The following is a 19269-nucleotide window of genomic DNA, read 5'->3' as shown; positions in this document are numbered from 1 at the left end:
ACAGGACTCAGACTCCACACTCCCAAGGCCAGGGGCCAGGTTCACCCCTTGGTCGGGGAACTGGATTCCACATGGTAGAACTAAGGGTTTCCATGCTCCAACTACAAAAGATTTCAAATGTCACAACTAAAGATCTCATATGCTGCAAGTAAGACACTGCACAGGGAATTTTTTTTAAAAAAAGAAAATAATATATTCAAAAAAATTAAAGTAAAATAGTGAATATAAAAACCAAATAAACAAATGGGACCTAAATAAACGTAAAGCTTTCTGCACAGCATAAGAAACAACAAACAAAACAAAAAGACAACCCTCAGAATGGGAGAATATAATTGCAAGTGAACCAACTGACAAACGATTAATCTCCAAAATATAAAAGCAGCTTGTGAAGCTCAATATCAGAAAAGCAAACAACCCAATCAAAAAATGGGCAGAAGACCTAAACAGACGTTTCTCCAAAGAAGATATACAGGTGGTCAACAAGCACATGAAAAAAGGCTCAACGTCGCTCATTATTCAGTTTAGTTCAGTCGCTAAATCGTGTCCGACTCTTTGCGACCCCATGAATCGCAGCATGCCAGGCCCCTCTGTCCATCACCAACTCCCGGAGCCCACCCAAACCCATGTCCATCAAGTCAGTGATGCCATCCAACCATCTCATCCTCTGTCGTCCCCTTCTCCTCCTGCCCCCAATCCTTCCCAGCATTAGGGTCTTTTCCAATGAGTCAACTCTTCACATGAGGTAGCCAAAGTATTGGAGTTGCAGCTACAACACCAGTCCTTCCAATGAACACCCAGGACTGATCTCCTTTAGGATGGACTGGTTGGATCTCCTTGCAGTCCAAGGGACTCGCAAGAATCTTCTCCAACACCACAGTTCAAAAGCATCAATTCTTCGGCACTCAGCTTTCTTCACCATCCAAGTCTCACATCCATACATGACTACTGGAAAAACCATAGCCTTGACTAGATGGACTTTTGTTGGCAAAGTAACGTCTCTGCTTTTCAATATGCTATCTAGGTTGGTTATAACCTTCCTTCCAAGGAGTAAGCGTCTTTTAATTTCATGGCTGCAATCACCATCAGCAGCGATTTTGGAGCCCCAAAAAATAAAGTCTGACACTGTTTCCACTGTTTCCCCATCTATTTCCCATGAAGTGATGGGACCAGATGCCATGATCTTAGTTTTCTGAACGTTGAGCTTTAAGCCAACTTTTTCACTCTCCTCTTTCACTTTCATCAAGAGGCTCTTTAGTTCTTCTTCACTTTCTGCCATAAGGGTGGTGTCATCTGCATATCTGAGGTTATTGATATTTCTCCCGGCAGTCTTGAGTCCAGCTTGTGTTTCTTCCAGCCCAGCGTTTCTCATGATGTACTCTGCATATAAGTTAAATAAGCAGGGTGACAATATACAGCCTTGATGTACTCCTTTTTCTATTTGGAACCAGTCTGTTGTTCCATGTCCAGTTCTAACTGTGTTGCTTCCTGACCTGCATACAGGTTTCTCAAGAGACAGGTCAGATGGTCTGGTATTCCCATCTCTTTCAGAATTTTCCACAGTTTATTGTGATCCACACAGTCAAGGGCTTTGGCATAGTCAATAAAGCAGAAATAGATGTTTTTCTGGAACTCTCTTGCTTTTTCGATGATCCAGCGGATGTTGGCAATTTGATCTCTGGTTCCTCTGCCTTTTCTATATCCAGCTTGAACATCTGGAAGTTCTTGGTTCACGTATTGCTGAAGCCTGGCTTGGAGAATTTTGAGCATTCCTTTACTAGCGTGTGAGATGAGTACAACTGTGTGGTAGTCTGAGCATTCTTTGGGATTGCCTTTCTTTGGGATTGGAATGAAAACTGACCTTTTCCAGTCCTGTGGCCACTGCTGAGTTTTCCAAATTTGCTGGCATATCGAGTGCAGCACTTTCACAGCATCATCTTTCAGGACTTGAAATAGCTCAACTGGAATTCCATCACCTCCACTAGCTTTGTTCGTAGTGATGCTTTCTAAGGCCCACTTGACTTCACATTCCAGGATGTCTGGCTCTAGGTGAGTGATCACACCATCATGATTATCTGGGTCGTGAAGATCTTTTTTGTACAGTTCTTCTGTGTATTCTTGCCACCTCTTCTTAATATCTTCTGCTTCTGTTAGGTCCCTACCATTTCTGTCCTTTATTGAGTCCATCTTTGCATGAAATGTTCCCTTGGTATCTCTAATTTTCTTGAAGAGATCTCTAGTCTTTCCCAATCTGTTGTTTTCCTCTATTTCTTTGCACTGATCGCTGAGGAAGGCTTTCTTATCTCTCCTTGCTCTTCTTTGGAACTCTGCATTCAGATGGGAATATCTTTCCCTTTCTCCTTTGCTTTTCACTTCTCTTCTCTTCCCAGCTGTTATAAGGCCCCTCAGACAGCCAGGGGCGGAGGCCGAGAGGAGCTAGGCCAGCCGGGGGCCGGGGGTGGCAGCTGAGAGGAGCTAGGCTGGGCCGGGGGGCAAGGGGGCAGCGGCCGAGAGGAGCTAGGCCGGGCACCGGGGGCAGCGGCGGAGATGAGATATTACCACAAAAGGTCAGAATGGCCATCAACAAAAATTCTTTCAACAGTCAATGCTGGAAAGGGTGTGTAGAAAAAGGAACCCTCTTGCACTCCTGGTGGAAAAGTAAAGTGATACAGCCACTATGGAGATAAGTATGAAGAGTCCTTAAAAAAACGAGGATAAAAATACCACATGACCCAGCAAGTCCACGAGGCATATACCCTGACAAAACCATAATTCAAAATGACACGTGAGCCTGTTGTTCTTTAGAGCACCATTTACGATAGCTGGACATGGAAGCAATCTAGATGTCTGTCCACAGATGAATGGATAAAGTTGTGCTACACATATCCAATGGAATATTACTCAGCCATAAAAAGCAATGAATTTTAGTCGATTCTAAGGAATTGGGTGAACCTAGAGCCTTTTATAGAGAGTGAAGGAAGTCAGTAAGAGAAAAACAAATATTGTATATCCAGGCACATGTATGGGGTCTAGAAAAATGGAATACAGAGGCAGATGTAGAGAAAGGATTTGTGGACACAGTGGGGGAAGGAAAGGGTAGGACCTACTTAAAGAGCAGCATACAAATATATCCATTAGCAGGTGTAAAACAACCAGTAGGAAGATGACGTATAATGCAGAGAGCTCAGCCTGGTGCTCTGTGATAGCTCAGAGAAGACTGGACTGGGGAAGGCGGCAGGGAGAGAGGCACAAGGGGGCAAGGATGTAGCTATACTTATGACTGGTTCATGCTGTTACATGGAAGAAACCAACATGACACTGTCAGGCCATCATACTCCAATTAAAAATCAACTTTAAATACCACAAAACAATATTTTAAAAAATAAAAATAGAATAAAAAATTTGAAGCCACCTTCTAAATAATGACTATCAAAACAAAAATAAACAAATGGGACCTAATTAAACTTAAAAGCTCTTGCATAGCACCGGAAAGCACAAACAAAACAAAAAGACCACCCTCAGAATGGGAGACAATACTTGAAAGCTAACTGACACAGGATTAATCTCCAAAACACATTAACAGCTCATGGAGCTCAGTTTCAAGAAAAAAAAAAAGACAAACTAATCAAAATCAGGGGAAGATTTAATGGATGGCTCTCCAAAGAAAACATACAGATAACCAACCAACACATGAAAAGATGACCAACATCATTCATTATTAGAGAAATGCAAATGAAAACTTAATGAGGTATCATTATCACCTCACCAGGTCAGAATGGCCATCATAAAAATTCTACAAACAGTAAATGCTAAAGAGCGTGTGGAGAAAAGGGAACCCTCTTGTACTATGTGGGAAGATATGGTCACAGTGGAGAACAGTAGAGATTGCATAAAAAACAGAAAAAAAAAAAAAAACCCTACTATACCACTACTGAGCATATAATTGAGAAAACATTTTTCAAAAAGACACATGTACCTCAATGTTCACTGCAGTACAATTTATAATAGCCAGGCCATGGAAGCAAACTAGTTATTTCTGGACAAATGAATAGATAAAAGATGTGCTACATATACACCATGGAATATTACTCAGTCATAAAAAGGAACAACTTGAGTCAGTTCTAGGGAGGTAGGTGAACCTAGAGCCTGTTATACAAAGTGAAGTCAGAAAAACAAACAACATATATTAATGCATATATATGGAATCTAGAAACATGGCCCTGATGAACTTATATGCAGGGCAGGGATACAAACCCACAAGGAGAGAATGGACTTTTGGACACATCAGGGCAAGGACAGGGTGGGAAAAATCGAGAATAGCAAGGAAACATAGACATTACCATGTTAAAGTGCACAGCTAGTGTGAAGTTACTGTATAACCAAGGATGCTCAGCCTGGTGGGCTGTCATGATCTAGACTGGTAGGGATGGGGAGATTCAAATGGGAGGGGATATATTCATATTTAGGGCTCACTGATGATGTTGTACGGCAGAAACCAACACAACATGTAAAGCAATTATACCCTAATTAAAAAATGAGAAAAAATTATGAAAAAAATAATTTTTGATTTTCTAAAATAATGAATATATTTAAAAAATAAACAATTGGGACATATTTAGTCATAAAAGCTTTTGCTCAGCAAAGGAAATCACAAACAAAACAAAAAGACAACCCTCAGAATAGGAGACAATCTTTGAATGAAAACTAAGCAACTGACACAGGCTTAACCTCCAAAACATATAAACAGCTCATGGAGCTCAATTAAAAAAAACAAAACAAGCCACTCCATTCAAAAAAACAAGCAGAACACCTAAACACACATCCCTCCAAAGAAGATATACTGATGGGCAACAAACACATGAAGTGATGCTCAATATCACCCATTATTAGAGAAATGCAAATGAAAACTTCAATGAGGTATCACCTGACAAGGTTAGAATGGCCATCATCAAAAATTCTACAAACAATAAAAGCTGCAAAGAGTGTGGAGAGAAGGGAACCCTCTTGCACTCTTGATGGGAATGTAGGCTGAAACAGTCACTAAGGACAAGAGTATGGCGATTCCCTAAAACCTAGGGATAAAAAGATCATATGACCCTGTAATCCCACTACTGGGCGTATAGTCTGAAAACCGTAATTCAAAACAACATGTGTACCCCAGTGGTCATTGCAGCACTATTTACAACGTTGAGGACATGGAAGCAACCTAGATGTCTGTTGACAGATGAATGGATCAAGAAATTGTGCTAAATATACAGAATGGAATATTACTCAGCAATTAAAACGAATGAATTTGAATCAGTTTTAGCCAGGTGGGTGAACCTAGAGCCTGTTATGCAGAGTGAAGTCAGTCAGAAAGAGAAGATGAAATACGGTATATTAACACTTATGTATCTAATCTAGAAAAATGGTCCTGATGAACCCATTTGCAGAGCAGGAATACAGACACAGATGTGGAGACTGGATTTGTGGACACAGCTGGAGAAAGAAAGGGTGGGACAAACTCAAAGAGTAGCAGAGAAACATATAAAACTATGTGCAAAACAACAAGCTAGTGGGAAGCTGATGTATAACACAAGGAGCTCAGCCTGGTGCTCTGTGATGCCCTAGAGAGACTGGACGGGTATGAGGAGGGTGGGGGCAGGCAGCGAGTTTCAGGAGGGAGAGGATATATGTCTACTGATGACTGATTCATACTGTTGTATGGAAGAAACCAACACAATACTGTAGAGCACTTATAGTCTAACTAAACGTCAACTTTAAATGCCCCTAAGAAACTATTAGGGCTTCCCTGGTAGCTCGATTAAAAATAAAAATAAAATAAAGTTTTTGAACACACCTTCTAAATAATGAATATAAATCCAAAAATATACAAATGAGACCTAATTAAACTTGAAACCTTTTGCAGAGCAAAGGGAACCAGAAACGAAATGAAAAGACAGCCATCAGGATGGCAGACAATATTTGCAAATGCAGTAACTGAGAAAGGATTATTTATCTTCAAAGAGCTCAAGGAGCTCAATTTCAAAAAAAGACATCCAATCAAAAAACGGGCAGAAGACCTCAACAAAGAGCTCTTCGAAGAAAACATACAGATGGCCAACAAACTTATGAAAAGATGCTCAACACTGCTCACTATTACAGAAACTCAAATGAAAACTACAATGAGATATCATCTCATAGAACAGCCATCATCAAAAATTCTACAAAGAATAAATGCTGGAGAGGATGTGGAGAAAAGGGAACCCTCTTGCACTGTTGGTGGGAATGCAAACTGATACAGCTACTATGGACAACAGTATGGATATTCCTTTAAAAAGTAGGGATAGACTACTATGTTATACACAATCCCACTATAGGGCACAGATCCTGAGAAAATCGTAATTCAAAAAGACACATGTATCCCCAGAGTTCATTGCAGCACTATTTTTGATAGCCAGGACATGGAAGAAACCTAGATGCTCATCCACAGATGAATGGGTAAAGACATTGTGGTACACATATCAGTTCAGTTGCTCAGTCATGTCCAACTCTTTGTGACCCCATGAACTACAGCACACAGGCTTCACCAACTCCTGGAGCTTGCTCAAACTCATGTCCATCGAGTTGGTGGTACATATATACTGTGGAATAGTACTTAGCCATACAAAGGAAGGAAGAAGAGTCAGATCTAGTGAGGTAGATGATCCTAAAGCCTGTTAAACAGTGATGTCAGAAAACAAATATATTTATGCACATGTAAGGATTTAAAAAATGGTAGTTATGAACCCATTAGCAGGTCAGTAATACAGAGGCAGACATAGTGCACATTCTTCTGGACACAGTGGGGAAAGGAGAGGTTGGGATGAATTGAAAGAGGAGAACTGAAATACATAGATTACCATGAGTAAAACAGACAGCCATGGGAATTTGCTAGATGAGCCATGGAGACCAGCCTGGTGGTTTCTGACAACCTAGAGGGGTGGGATGGCGTAGGAAGTGCCAAGGAGGTTCAAGAGGTAGGGCACATATGCATACCTATGGCTGATTCATGTTGATGGATGGCAGAAACCAACAGAGCATTGTAAAGCAATTATCCTTCAATTAAAAAAAAAACAAAACAAAACACCTACCATCACCCAGCATTCTCAGTACTGGGCATACACCCTGAGAAAACCATAGGTTAAAAAGCACATGTACCCCAACGTTCATTGCAGCACTATTTGTAACAGCCAGGACACGTAAGCAACTTAGATGTCCGTGGACAGATGAATGGATAAAGAAGTCATGCTACATATATACAATGGAGTATTACTCAGCCATAAAAAGGAAGGAAGTTCAGTCAGTTTTAGGGAGGTGGATGAACCTAGAGCCTCTTATACAGAGTGAAGTAAGTCAGAAAGAGAAAAACAAATATCATATATTAACACATATATATGGAATCCAGAAAAAGGGTCCTGATGAACCCATTTGCAGAGCAGGAATATGGACGCAGACTTGGAGAACAGACTTGTGAATACGGCAGGGAAAGGATGGGATGGGATGAATTGAAAGAACTGCACAGAAATACATATGCTATCATGTGTAAAGCAGTGTGAAGTTGCTATATAACACAGGGAACTCAGTCAGGTGCTCTCTGAGGACCTACAGGGGTGGGATGGGGGGTGACAGAGAGGTTCAAGAGGCAGGGGATATATGTATACTTATGGCTGACTCATATTGTTGTATGCAGAAACCAACACAACATTGTAACACAATACTCCAGTTAAAATTATTTTTTTAAATGCAAAGAAAAATTATTTTAAAAATGGAAATAAAAAATGTTTGACCCACCTTCTAAAATAATGAATGTAAAAACAATCGGAACCTAATTAAATGTAAAAGCTTTTGCAAAGCAAAGGAAACCACAAACAAAACAAAAAGACAACCCGCAGAATGTGAGACAATATTTGCAGATAAAGCAACTGACAGAGGTTAATTTTCAAAATACACAAACAGCTCACAGAGCGCAATGTCAAAAAAACAATTCAATTAAATAATGGCTGGAAGACCTTTATGTAGACATCTCTCCAAAGAAGACATACAGATCACCATCAAACACATGAAGATGCTCAACACCACTCATTATTAGAGAAATACAAATCAAAACTATAATGAGGTGTAACACCTCACACAGGTCAGAATGGCCATCTTCAAAAAAATCTACAATAAATGCTAAGAGTGGAGAAAAGAGTACCCTCTTATACTGTTGGTGGGAATATAAACCGGTATAGCCACTGTGGAGAAGAGTATGGCGATGTCTTCAGTTCAGTTGCTCAGTCATGTCTGACTCTTTGCGACCCCATGGACTGCAGCACGCCAGGCTTCCCTGTCCATCACCAACTCTCGGAGCTTGCTCAAACTCATGTCTATCGAGTCGGTGATGCCTTCCAGCCATCTCATCCTCTGGCGTCCCCTTCTCCTCCTGCCTTCAATCTTTCCCAGAATTAGGGTCTTTTCCAATGAGTCAGATCTTCGCATCAGGTGGCCAAAGTATTGGAGTTTCAGCTTCAGCATCAGTCCTTCCAATGAATATTCAGGACTGATTTCCTTGGGGATTGACTGGTTGGATCTCCTTGCAGTCCAAGGGACTCTCAAGAGTCTTCTCCAACACCACAGTTCAAAAGCATCAATTCTGCGGCGCTCAGCTTTCTTCACCGTCCAACTCTCACATCCATCTGTGACTACTGGAAAAACCATAGCTTTGACTAGACCGACTTTTGTTGGCAAAGTAATGTCTCTGCTTTTTAATATACTGTCTAGGTTGGTCATAGCTTTTCTTCCAAGAGCAAGCGCCTTTAAATTTATGGCTGCAGTCACCATCTGTAGTGATTTCATCAGTGTCCAAGGAGATGCCTTAGACAATAGAAATAAGACTACCCATATGTCTCAGCAATCCCACTACTTGCCACATACCCTGCCAAAAACATAATTCAAAAAGACACATGTGGGACTTTCCTGGTGGTACAGGGGATAAGAAACCACCTGCCAATGTAGGCAACACGGGTTTGATGCCTGGTTGGGGAAGTTCAGTTCAGTTCAGTCGCTGAGTCGTGTCCGATTCTTTGCGACTCCATGAACCGCAGCACACCATGCCTCTCTGTCCATCACCAACTCCCGGAGTTCACCCAAACCCATGTCCATCGAGTCAATGATGCCATCCAACCATCTCATCCTCTGTCGTCCCCTTCTCCCACCCTCAATCTTTTCCAGCATCAGGGTCTTTTCCAATCATGATTTGGAGCAACGAGGCCCATGAGCCACTACTACTGAGCCCTTGTTCTAGAGCTGGTGAGCCACACCTGCTGAGCCTACATACCGAAACTGCTGAAACCTGTGTGCCTGGAGCCTCTGCTCCACAACTAGAGAAGCCACCGAAATGACAAGTCCACGCACCACAACAAAGACTAGCCCCACTCACTGCCAACTAGATAAAGCCTGTGCACAGCAATGAAGACTCAGTGTGGCCAAAAATATAAAATAAATTTTAAAAACAGACACCTGCGCCGCCATGTTCACTGCAGCACTATTTACAACAGCCAGGACACAGATGCACCCTGGATGGCAGTGGAGGGATGAATGGATAAAGACAAGTGGTACATTTATACAATGTAACAGTACTCAGCCATAAAAAGTAACAAATTTGAGTCAGGGGAAATAATGTTTAACCCAGAGCCTGTTCCACAGAGTGAAGTTAGAAATAGCATACATTTGGAACATATATTTGTATATATTTGGAATCTAGAAAAATGGTACTAATGAACCTACTGCAGGGCCAGAATATAGGCTCAGACGTAGAGAATGGACTTGTGGACACATGCTGAGAAGGAGATGGGGGACAAATTGACAGATGAGCACTGACACTTATACACCATGGGTGAAACAGATGACTAGCAAGAAGCTGCTGTGTAAAACAGGGAGCTCAGCTCTGAGCTCTGGGATGACCTAGAGGGGTGGAATGCGGGGTTGGGTGGGAGGCTTAAGAGGGAAGGGATACATGAATATGTACAACTGACTGATTCAAGATGCTGTAGGGTAGAAACTAACACAATACTGTGAAGCACCTATACTCCAATAAAATACAGTAAAAATAAACACAGGAAAACAGGTTAGAGACTTCATCCCTGGGATTGACACAAACACGTATCCGAGCAGAATGGCTCCTTAGCAGGAGCAACATGACCCCTGTTTCCGTCAACAGTTAAGCCAAAGGTAACCTGGTTCCTTCCCCTTTCTAGTGCCTAAATAGCTACTGTTGCAGTTCTCCCTGGACACACCACCACCATCACCTCACAGAAGGAAACAGCTCAAGGGAACCTGTTACTTGATTTCACTCCATCCTGCGGCTGGAACAAAAGCCCCAGTAAAGCCTTGCCTGAATCTCATCAGGCCTCTAGTCAACTTCTATTGCTTGGGGAAAGCCAACAACCCTGGTCCATATCATCCCTTGTGGTTTCTCTTCCCATCCTTGCCACACCTCTGCAAATCATTCCTTGATTACAGGCTCCCCAAATGACGCGGGAATTTCAAAGCACCCTCTGCTTCCTGCTGCCGCCCTGCCCCCACACCAGACCAGGGACCGGTATGAGCGGTAGTAGAAGAGTGCCTGCCCAGCGTTCCTACGTCCCGGCCGCCTGACCCCGGGCAAGTCACTGCTCTGTGCCTCACGGCTTATGTCAACACGGTGGCAAGCCAGGACAAGCAGTCCCCACAGGAGCTTGTAGTCTATTCTCAAGAAAACGATAGGAGCAACAGAGAGCCTGACTGTGTGACATTTGCTTGGGCAAGCATCCAAAACTGGGGCAGAATCTGAAGTTAAAAGTAATGACAATTATTCATGTTAGAGAAACAAAAAAACTGCAAAAAGAAAAAAATAATCACCGTACTCTGTCTGACTCAACTGTGTATAGTGTTTACAGTCATAGTAACTTACAGTGAATACTGATTTATTCGAAATTCTTAAATGACTATATTGGGAGGATGGTGGGGGCTGTCGATCAGTATGCACTGTGGAGTCCCACACCAAGGCCATAGATGCAGCCCTGGTCATCTCCAGAAATGACTGAGCCCATAGCAACCATTGCCACGAGCACCCAACCCATATAAACCAGCCAGCTCCCTGATCCCACATTAGGTACAAATACCCACCCTAACCAATCACCCAATGTCACCTTTCCAGGAATTTTGTCTTGAGACTATAAAAATCGGCTACTAACCCTGCATTGGCTCTCCCTGGTCGGTCAGGGGTCGGCCCTCTGTGCCTGTAGCACCCTCATTATCTCTGCTCTTCGTTCTTAATAAACTCCTTTCTGAAATACTGCATCTGGAAATTCTTTTCCAACTCACACTCAACACGCATGTGTTGGGGTGGGGAATGGCAGTGCTACTGGCAGAGCGAAATCCTTGCCTTCTACAGCAGCAAGTCAACTGATAAAGTCTAAAGCTAAGAAAATAAGAAGGAGCTAACTATGGTATTTATATGGCAGTAAAATACTTCGCTAATCAAATGGTTAGAGTTGAAAAGTAGTTGCCTCTGGGAGGTAGTGGAAACAGAGTACTAACTACCATAATAAGCCGTGGAGACCATCGCAGTTCACAGGGCTGTACTTTCCTGGACTCAGGACCCCTCTCCTCAATTCCCACCCCATAGTAGAGGACAGCCACGTAGCAAAACTTTTTACAAATAAATCAGAGCACATCTGTGTAGGAGCTTCTCGCACCTAGAACTACTAGGACAACATTCAATAGGGCTATGTAACGGTTCCTGCTGGAGCATGAGGGGAAGGTTAATAACAAAAGGGAACCTTTGGTTTCACACCTGTTGTGCCAGACACCTTGCTGGGCACTATACTCAAAACACTGGCAGCAACCCCAGAGGGTGGGGTTTTTACATTAAGAAAACATGTCAGGGATCCAACCCAGGCACCCTGCATTGGGAGCACTGAGTCTTAGCCACTGGACCACCAGGGAAGTTCACATGCCCCAACTAAAGACCCTGCATGCTGTCCCTAGGACCCAGTGCAGTCAAATAAACAAATGTTTAAGAAGAAAAAAAGTCCGAAAAGTAAAATGTCCTTGATCACATGACCAGTAAGCCACAGATTCAGGGCCGTGAGCACTGGGCTCCAGTCATTATCAAGTTCATCTGGACCCTGTAGCACAGGGCTGAACACAGAACTCAATAAATACCAGCAGCTGTTACTACTCCCGTTGCATCGTAAGGGCAAGAACACCTGACAGAGGTGAGGTGGAACTCAACTCAGACATTGAATAAGGCAGCTCCCCACACACGCAGTGCACATCCTGAGACTCACTAGCCTGGGGCTGTGCCGGCCACTGGCACTTGGAAAGGAGGGACAGCTGAAGTGCTGAGGGCAAAGGCCAGTGGGGCTACAAAAAGCAAGTCTGCCAGGCTAAAACCTCAACACCAGTGAGACAAGGCAAGCCCTTATCACTAGAAACACAGGCTGTTTGGCTCCTGTTTACCTAGAGAGTATTAAAATATTTGAGTATGCGCAGGCCTATTCTAACTGGCCCTTTTAACAAATATACATCTTTATTTATTTGGCTGCCCTGGGTCTTAGTTGCAGCAAGCGGGATTTAGTTCCCTGATCAAGGATCGAACTTTGGGCCCCCTTCATTGGGAATACTGCGTTTTAGCCACTGGACCACTAACGAAGTCCCAGAAGTCCCCAGCTGACCATTTAAAACACCAGAGACTTACATAAAAAGCTGAATTTCAGGCTTCTTGACAAGTCAGAGAATCTCCATGGAGCCCACCTAGCTAACATGTGGCTAAGCAGTGAATGGTCCCCTGAGACAGGGCACTATTTCAGTTTACTGAAGGTCCATCCACACTGTGTCCCTCCTTTGCTGTACCTGTCTGGCCTCTGCCCTGGGACTCCTGGTGTGGATGGAAGGATTCAAAGTTGGTTATGAAGGAGGCTCTGGAGCCCATTCAGCCCTATGACTGAGTCTTCCAGGAAGCCCTCATCCCAGCTGATCCCACACAAGTAGGTCCAAGTTCCTAGGTTCACCTGTTGAAAGCAAACACAACTAGGGGGTAGCTTGTGGCTCTCCTGAACAGCCCTGCACTGAAGACCCCACCTCCCACCCCCAGAGTGGGTGGGGGGAGGGACACCCTCCACAGGGAGCTGCTCTCCAGTCACACTCTGATCCATCACACACACCCAGGCCCAAAGTTTCTGAAAAACAGGAATTACATTCCCAGCACACATGGGGCCCAGCATAAGCAGTAAATTTATACCTAACACCTGAGAAGCCCAGAACACTGTCGCTGCCTCAAGGTCCAGTTCAAACCTTTCATTTGCAAGCTTCCCTTCCAATGAATCCCGACTCTGCTGCGGGCTGAAGACCATCAAGGAGCTGGGGGTGCAGAGCTGACATGGACAGTCCCTTCATTTATAAGGGTGATGAGTCTGGACGTTTCCGGTGGTCCAGTGGTGGAGCAAGGGGCGCCGGCGCCATCCCTGGTAGGGACTAAGATCCCACACGCCGCAGCGCATCCAAGCCCGGGCGCCCACTGCCCGTGGTCCACAACCAGAGAAGCCAGCGCAATGAGTAGCCCCCGCTCCGGCAACAAGAGATAGCTCCCCCCGCCCCCGCGGCAACTTAAGACCAGCACAGCCCAAAATTAAAAACAAAAAACAACGGAGATGAGTCCTTCGAGAACGAAGCACTTTCAGAGTTGCCCCTCAGCCTTCAAGAGGGTGTGCCTGGCCGAGCCGGTCCCTTACCGTCTCGCGCTCCCTCATCCCTGGGCCGAGTGGAACACTGGGATAAACAGCAAATGGGCTTAGACAGCACGCGGAGCATTCAGACACCCCGCTGCACGCCTGAGGGCTCCGGCTCCACCAAGGCCAGCGGCGGTAACCTCCCCCAGCGCACCCCCACCTCAGCCCTGGGACACAGGTGTTCCCCCGAGTCTGGACACTGAGGAAAAGCAACTCGCCCGGAGCCGGCGAGTGCAAGGAGAGCCGGGACGCCAGCCGCTCGGTGGCCCCGGGCTGGGCTCCATCCACTCCGCCCCTCACCCAGCACGGCCCAGGGTCCCCTTCTGCTGTGGGACCTGGGGCAGCTGCCCGTCCCCGCAGTGGGGCGGGGACAGTGGCGCCAGGTCTCCAGCGGGCTCGCAGGCGACTGGTGGGAGCCGGCGGCTCGGACTGACCTGGCGCCTTCGCCCAGCTCCCCGTGCGTGTTGTAATTCACCGTCATAACCTTCACCGAGTCCTTGAACACCACGTCCCCCTGACTGAGGTACTGCAGGGTGCGGCGGATCGGGAAGCGGCCCTTCATGGGCATGGCGGCGGCGGAGGTGGGGCCCGGACTGCTGGCTACGAGTCCAGCGGCGCGAAGAAGCGAGCACAGCCACAGCTCTCCTGCTCCTGCTCCCCGCGGGCCGCCTCGCCTCAGCGCTGGCTTCCACTTCCCGCGCAGACTCACGGGAGAGGGAGGGTCGCTCCCGGCGGGCAGCACGCGCGCCGCGGAGCAGCTTGGGACTTGTAGTCCTGGCTAGCGGGGCTCTCCTCAGGTGGCGGCGTCGTGGGCGAGGAGACAGCGTCTCTGCCTACAGCCTTGGAACTCGTGGAACGTTGAAGTTTTCATGCTCTGTGACTCGGTCCTTCTCCCCTCCGCCAAGGGAAAACATTTTATATAGACTCAAACTCGGTCATTCCGACAACAAACAAGAGGAAGTAATTCGGAAGAGCTGAGTTTGAATACCAAGGCGCCCAATAACTTTCTGTTCAACCTCAAGTGTGTCAGTTTTCCTCACTCAACTTCTCCAGCTTTATGGTGAAGGGTTAGAACTGCGCAATGTCTAACACTGACTTAAAAAAAAAAAAAAAAAACTGACTTGCAAAAGGGGGAAAAAAGGAATTGAGTGTCTATCCCCTTCCTAGTTTCATCACTTGAGAGCTCTGCATCTCTATTTCTTGAAAAGCAAAAGGTGGCTGAGAAGTACTCTTTCTGAAGTACTCTTATTGATCCGAATATGTCATTTGTTCTTTACTTTTGAAGGACAGTTTTGCCAGATACAGAAATATAGGTTGGGAGTGGGGGGCAACTTTCAACACTTACTCCACTCTCCTGCATAGTTTCTGAATAGTAGGCAGCTGTCTTTTTTCCATTATAGGTAAGATAGTTTTTCCTTCTGGTTTCTTTCAAGATTTTCTTTATGTCTTTGGTTTATAGAGTATGAATAAGATATACCTAGGTGTATAAGTTATGACAATCATCACCTTTGTCCTCACCCACACAACAAGTAGAATTCAAATTCAGGTATATGGCGTGTGTGTGTGTGTATGTGTATGGATATGTAGACACACATACACAAATATATATATATATATAAAACCTGCACACAGTATGTATTTCTAGCAAAATTAAATCTCTAAGGTACTTGTCAATCCAGTGAAGTGCACCAGAATAAAATTTCTAGGCAAAAAAATATATATATATACCTAGGTGTATATTTTTGGTATTTATCCTGCTTGATGTTCTCGGAGCTTTCCTGGACCTGTGGTTTGGTGACTGCCATTCATTTTGGAAAATTCTTGGCCATTATTACTTAAAATATTTTTATTCTTTTTTTTTTTCTCCTTCTGGTATTCTGATTATGTATGTTTTACCTCTTCTGAAATTGTCCCATCATTCTTGGATGTTCTGCGGGTTTTTTGTTGTTGTATTTGTTTTGCATCCTTTTTCCCATTTGCATTTCAGTAGCGAAATTCAATAGGGAAATCTGCCAGTAAATTTGGAAAATGCAGCAGTGGCCACAGGACTGGAAAAGGTCAGTTTTCATTCCAATCCCAAAGAAAGGCAATGCCAAAGAATGCTCAAACTACCATACAAGTGTGCTCATTTCACATACTAGCAAGGTAATGCTCAAAATCCTTCAAGCTAGACTTCAATAGTATGTGAACCGTGAAATTCCAGATGTACAAGCTAGATTTAGAAAGGGCCAAGGAACCAGACATCAAATTGCCAACATCCCCTGAATCATAGAAAAAGCAAGGAAATTCCAAAAAATTCTACTTCTGCTTCATTGACTATGTTAAAGCCTTTGACTGTGTGGATCATAACATACTGTAGAAAATTCTTAAGAGAGATGGGATTACCAGACCACCTTACCTGTCTTCTGAGAAATCTGTATGCAGGATAAAAAACGGCAGTTAGGACCAGACATGGAAAAACAATGGACTGGTTCAAAACTGGGAAAGGAGTACGTCAAGGCTGTATACAGTCAACTTGCTTGTTTAACTTATATGCAGAGTACATCATGTGAAAAATGCCAGGCTGGATGAATCACAAATTGGAGTCAAGATTGCTGGGAGAAATATCAACAATCTCAGATATGCAGATGATGCCACTTTAATGGTAGAAAGTAAAGAGGAACTAAAAAGCCTCTTAATGAAGGTGAAAGAGGAGAGTGAAAAAGCTGGCTTAAAACTCAACATTCAAAAACTAAGATCATGGCATCTGGTCCCATCATTTCATGGCAAATAGATGGGGAAAAAGTGGAAACGGTGACAGATTTTTATTGTCCTGGGTTCCAAAATCACTGAGGATGGTGACTGCAGTCATGAAATATAAAGACACTTGCTCCTTGGAAGAAAAGCTATGAAAAACCTATACAGTGTTTTAAAAAGCAGAGACATCACTTTGCTGACAAAGGTCCATATAGTCAAAGCTATGGTTTTTCCAGTAGTCATATACAGATGTGAGAGATGTACCAGAAGAAGGCTGAGCACCAAGGAATTGATGCTTTTGAATTGTGGTGCTGGAGAAAACTCTTGAGAGTCCCTTGGACTGCAAGGAGATCAAACCAGTCAATCCTAAAGGAAAAGTGAAAGAGAAAGTCACTCAGTCGTGTCTGACTCTTTGCGACCCGGTGGACTATACAGTCCATGGAATTCTCCAGGCCAGACTACTGGAGTGGGTAGCCTTTCCCTTCTCCAGGAGATCTTCCCAACCAGAGATCAAACTCAGGACTCCTGCATTGCAGGAGTATTCTTTACCAGTTGAGCCACAAGGGAAGCCCAAGAATACCGGAGTGGGTAGCCTATCCTTTCTTCAGTAGAAATCAACCCTGAATATTCATTGGAAGGACTGATGCTAAAGCTAAAGCTCCAATACTTTGGCCCCATGATGCAGAGCTGACTCACTGGAAAAGACCCTGATGCTGGGAGAGACTAAGGACAGGAGAAGGGGGCGACAGAGGATGAGATGGTTGGATGGCATCATCGTCTCAATAGACATGAGTTGGAGCAAGCTCCGGGAGATAGGGAAGGACAGGGAAGCGTGGCACGCTGCAGTCCATAGGGTTGCGGAGTCAGACACGACTTAGCAACTGAACGACAACAACAAAGAAAGTCTCTATGACCGACCTCCAGACTCATGGATTCTTTCTTTGGCTGTGTCCAGTCAACTGATTCTTTCCTTGGCTGTGTCCAGTCAACTGATGTGCTCATCAGAAACATTCTTTGTTAGTGTTTTTTATTTCTAGCATTTCCTTTCAATATTTCTTAGAGTTTCCTTATCTCTGTTTCCCTTACTCATCTCTTCTTGCATATTATTTACTTTTACCACTAGACTCTTTACCATATTAATCATTCAACTTTCCTATCTGGTAACTCCAACATCTGTGTAGTATCTGAATCTAGTTGTGATATGTACTTCTTAGCAGAGTGGAGGGTTTTTTCCTTACCTTTTCTTAGCACACTTAAAACTTTTTGTTCCAAGGCAGACATTATTGGCTGCATTAGGTATTAGGAACTGAGGTAAATAAGCCTCTATTACGAAGAGTTATGTTATTCTGGCTGGGACTTGAGCTGTTTAATGTTTGCTATAGCTGTAGGTGGCCAGAGGCTTCAACTCCTCTAGTGTCTTAGCTTTTGTCTCTTGTGACTTTGGGCTTCCCTAAAGAGTGTGTGTTTTGTACCTCATTCAGCTGTAGTCTACTCATACTGGAGTTCTGTCAGTGTGGTGGTAAGGTGTGGGGGAAAGGAAGCATCCTATAATTTTATGGTGAAATCTTGGTATTTTAATGGGTCTGTGTCCTTGGGCTGTGACCTTTATAAGTGTTTCTTAATCCACCTTTTGTTCTTTGTTCCCAGTTCCTGGCGAGAGCTCCTAAAACCCTTGTAGGGTACTTTTCTGGTGGTCCAGGGCCTAGGACCCCACACTCCCAATGCAGGGGGCCTGGGTTCAATCCCTAGTCAGGAACTAGATCCTACATGCCCCAACTAAAGATCTGACCTGCTGCAAAGAAGATCGAGGATCCCACGTGCTGCAACTAAGACCCAGCACAGCTAAATAAGTAAATAGAAAATTAAAACAAAAAAACAAAACAGGTAATATTTAGTGCTTGCTGTAGGTCAGACTGAATGTCAAGTATTGGGTATGAGTACCTCATTTAATCCTCCAAACAACTCCAGTTTACAGATCAAAGAGAGAGTGGTGAAGTTAAGCATGCTAAGGGTTACACCCCTGGGATTCCAGCCTAGGTCTGCCTGACTTCAAAACCCAAGCTGCCCTGGCCTGCTTGGTGTATGGACACTCAGGTTTCTAACATCAGGGAGGACATTTTATCCATAGGAAGCACCTCTTCTGAACTTTAAGGTCAAAAGCTCTTCTGCCTGAAACTCTTCAGTAGCCTAGCATGGTTTTCAAAAAGACTTCAGAAGGACTTCCAGCTTCAGCTCAGAAACATAAAGAAAGAGTTTGGTAGCTGTCACTCCTGTCTTTACATGAGAAAGCTGGGCAAACTGAAAGTCGGTGACTCTTCGGACCCCAGAGAACTGAGCTGGCAGGGCCGACTACCACCTAGAAATCTGGAGAGGTGAATGCAGAGTGACAGCCAAGATCTGATCCCCTGCAGCAGAAGCCACTGGAGCCAGAGCTGGAACACTAGATGAACTGCTGGAGGCTGAGTGTGCACTAGCGTTGGAGTGGCAGCCTGAGGGACACCCCACACTTTCCTAAAGACCACCTCCTCCTGGTTTAGTCCTGGGAGGTTTCAAAGGTCCGAGGGACGGCAACATTGAAGACCCACTCAGCAGCTTCCTCTCTTTTCCCGTTGCCCACTTCTGCTACCTTTGGGCACGACTCCTGTGTAAGACAGTTCATTTAGTCAACACTGCAGGAATCACTGAACATAAGGGCAGAACTGGAACCCGTATTTATCCCCTTGGAAGACCCCTGGTTTTGTTTGGAGGCCATAACCACAGGCGG

General features: G+C 44.4%; 1 protein-coding gene across 1 annotated transcript in view; it reads right to left on the bottom strand.

Moving 5' to 3' along the window:
- Positions 1-14466, bottom strand: part of MRPS25 (mitochondrial ribosomal protein S25) — a 53479-nt gene extending 39013 nt beyond the window's left edge. The window contains exon 1 of the mRNA XM_081526405.1: positions 14204-14466. Within this exon, the coding sequence (XP_081382531.1) occupies positions 14204-14337 (134 nt within the window). The 5' untranslated portion in view covers positions 14338-14466. The remainder of the gene's footprint in view (positions 1-14203) is intronic.
- Between the last annotated feature and the right edge of the window lie 4803 nt (positions 14467-19269).

Source organism: Giraffa tippelskirchi, chromosome 9 (genome assembly GCF_054371585.1).
Source record: "Giraffa tippelskirchi isolate mGirTip1 chromosome 9, T2T-mGirTip1v1.2.pri, whole genome shotgun sequence".
Taxonomy (NCBI): Eukaryota; Metazoa; Chordata; class Mammalia; order Artiodactyla; family Giraffidae; genus Giraffa; species Giraffa tippelskirchi.
This window is presented reverse-complemented; position numbering and strand designations above follow the sequence as displayed.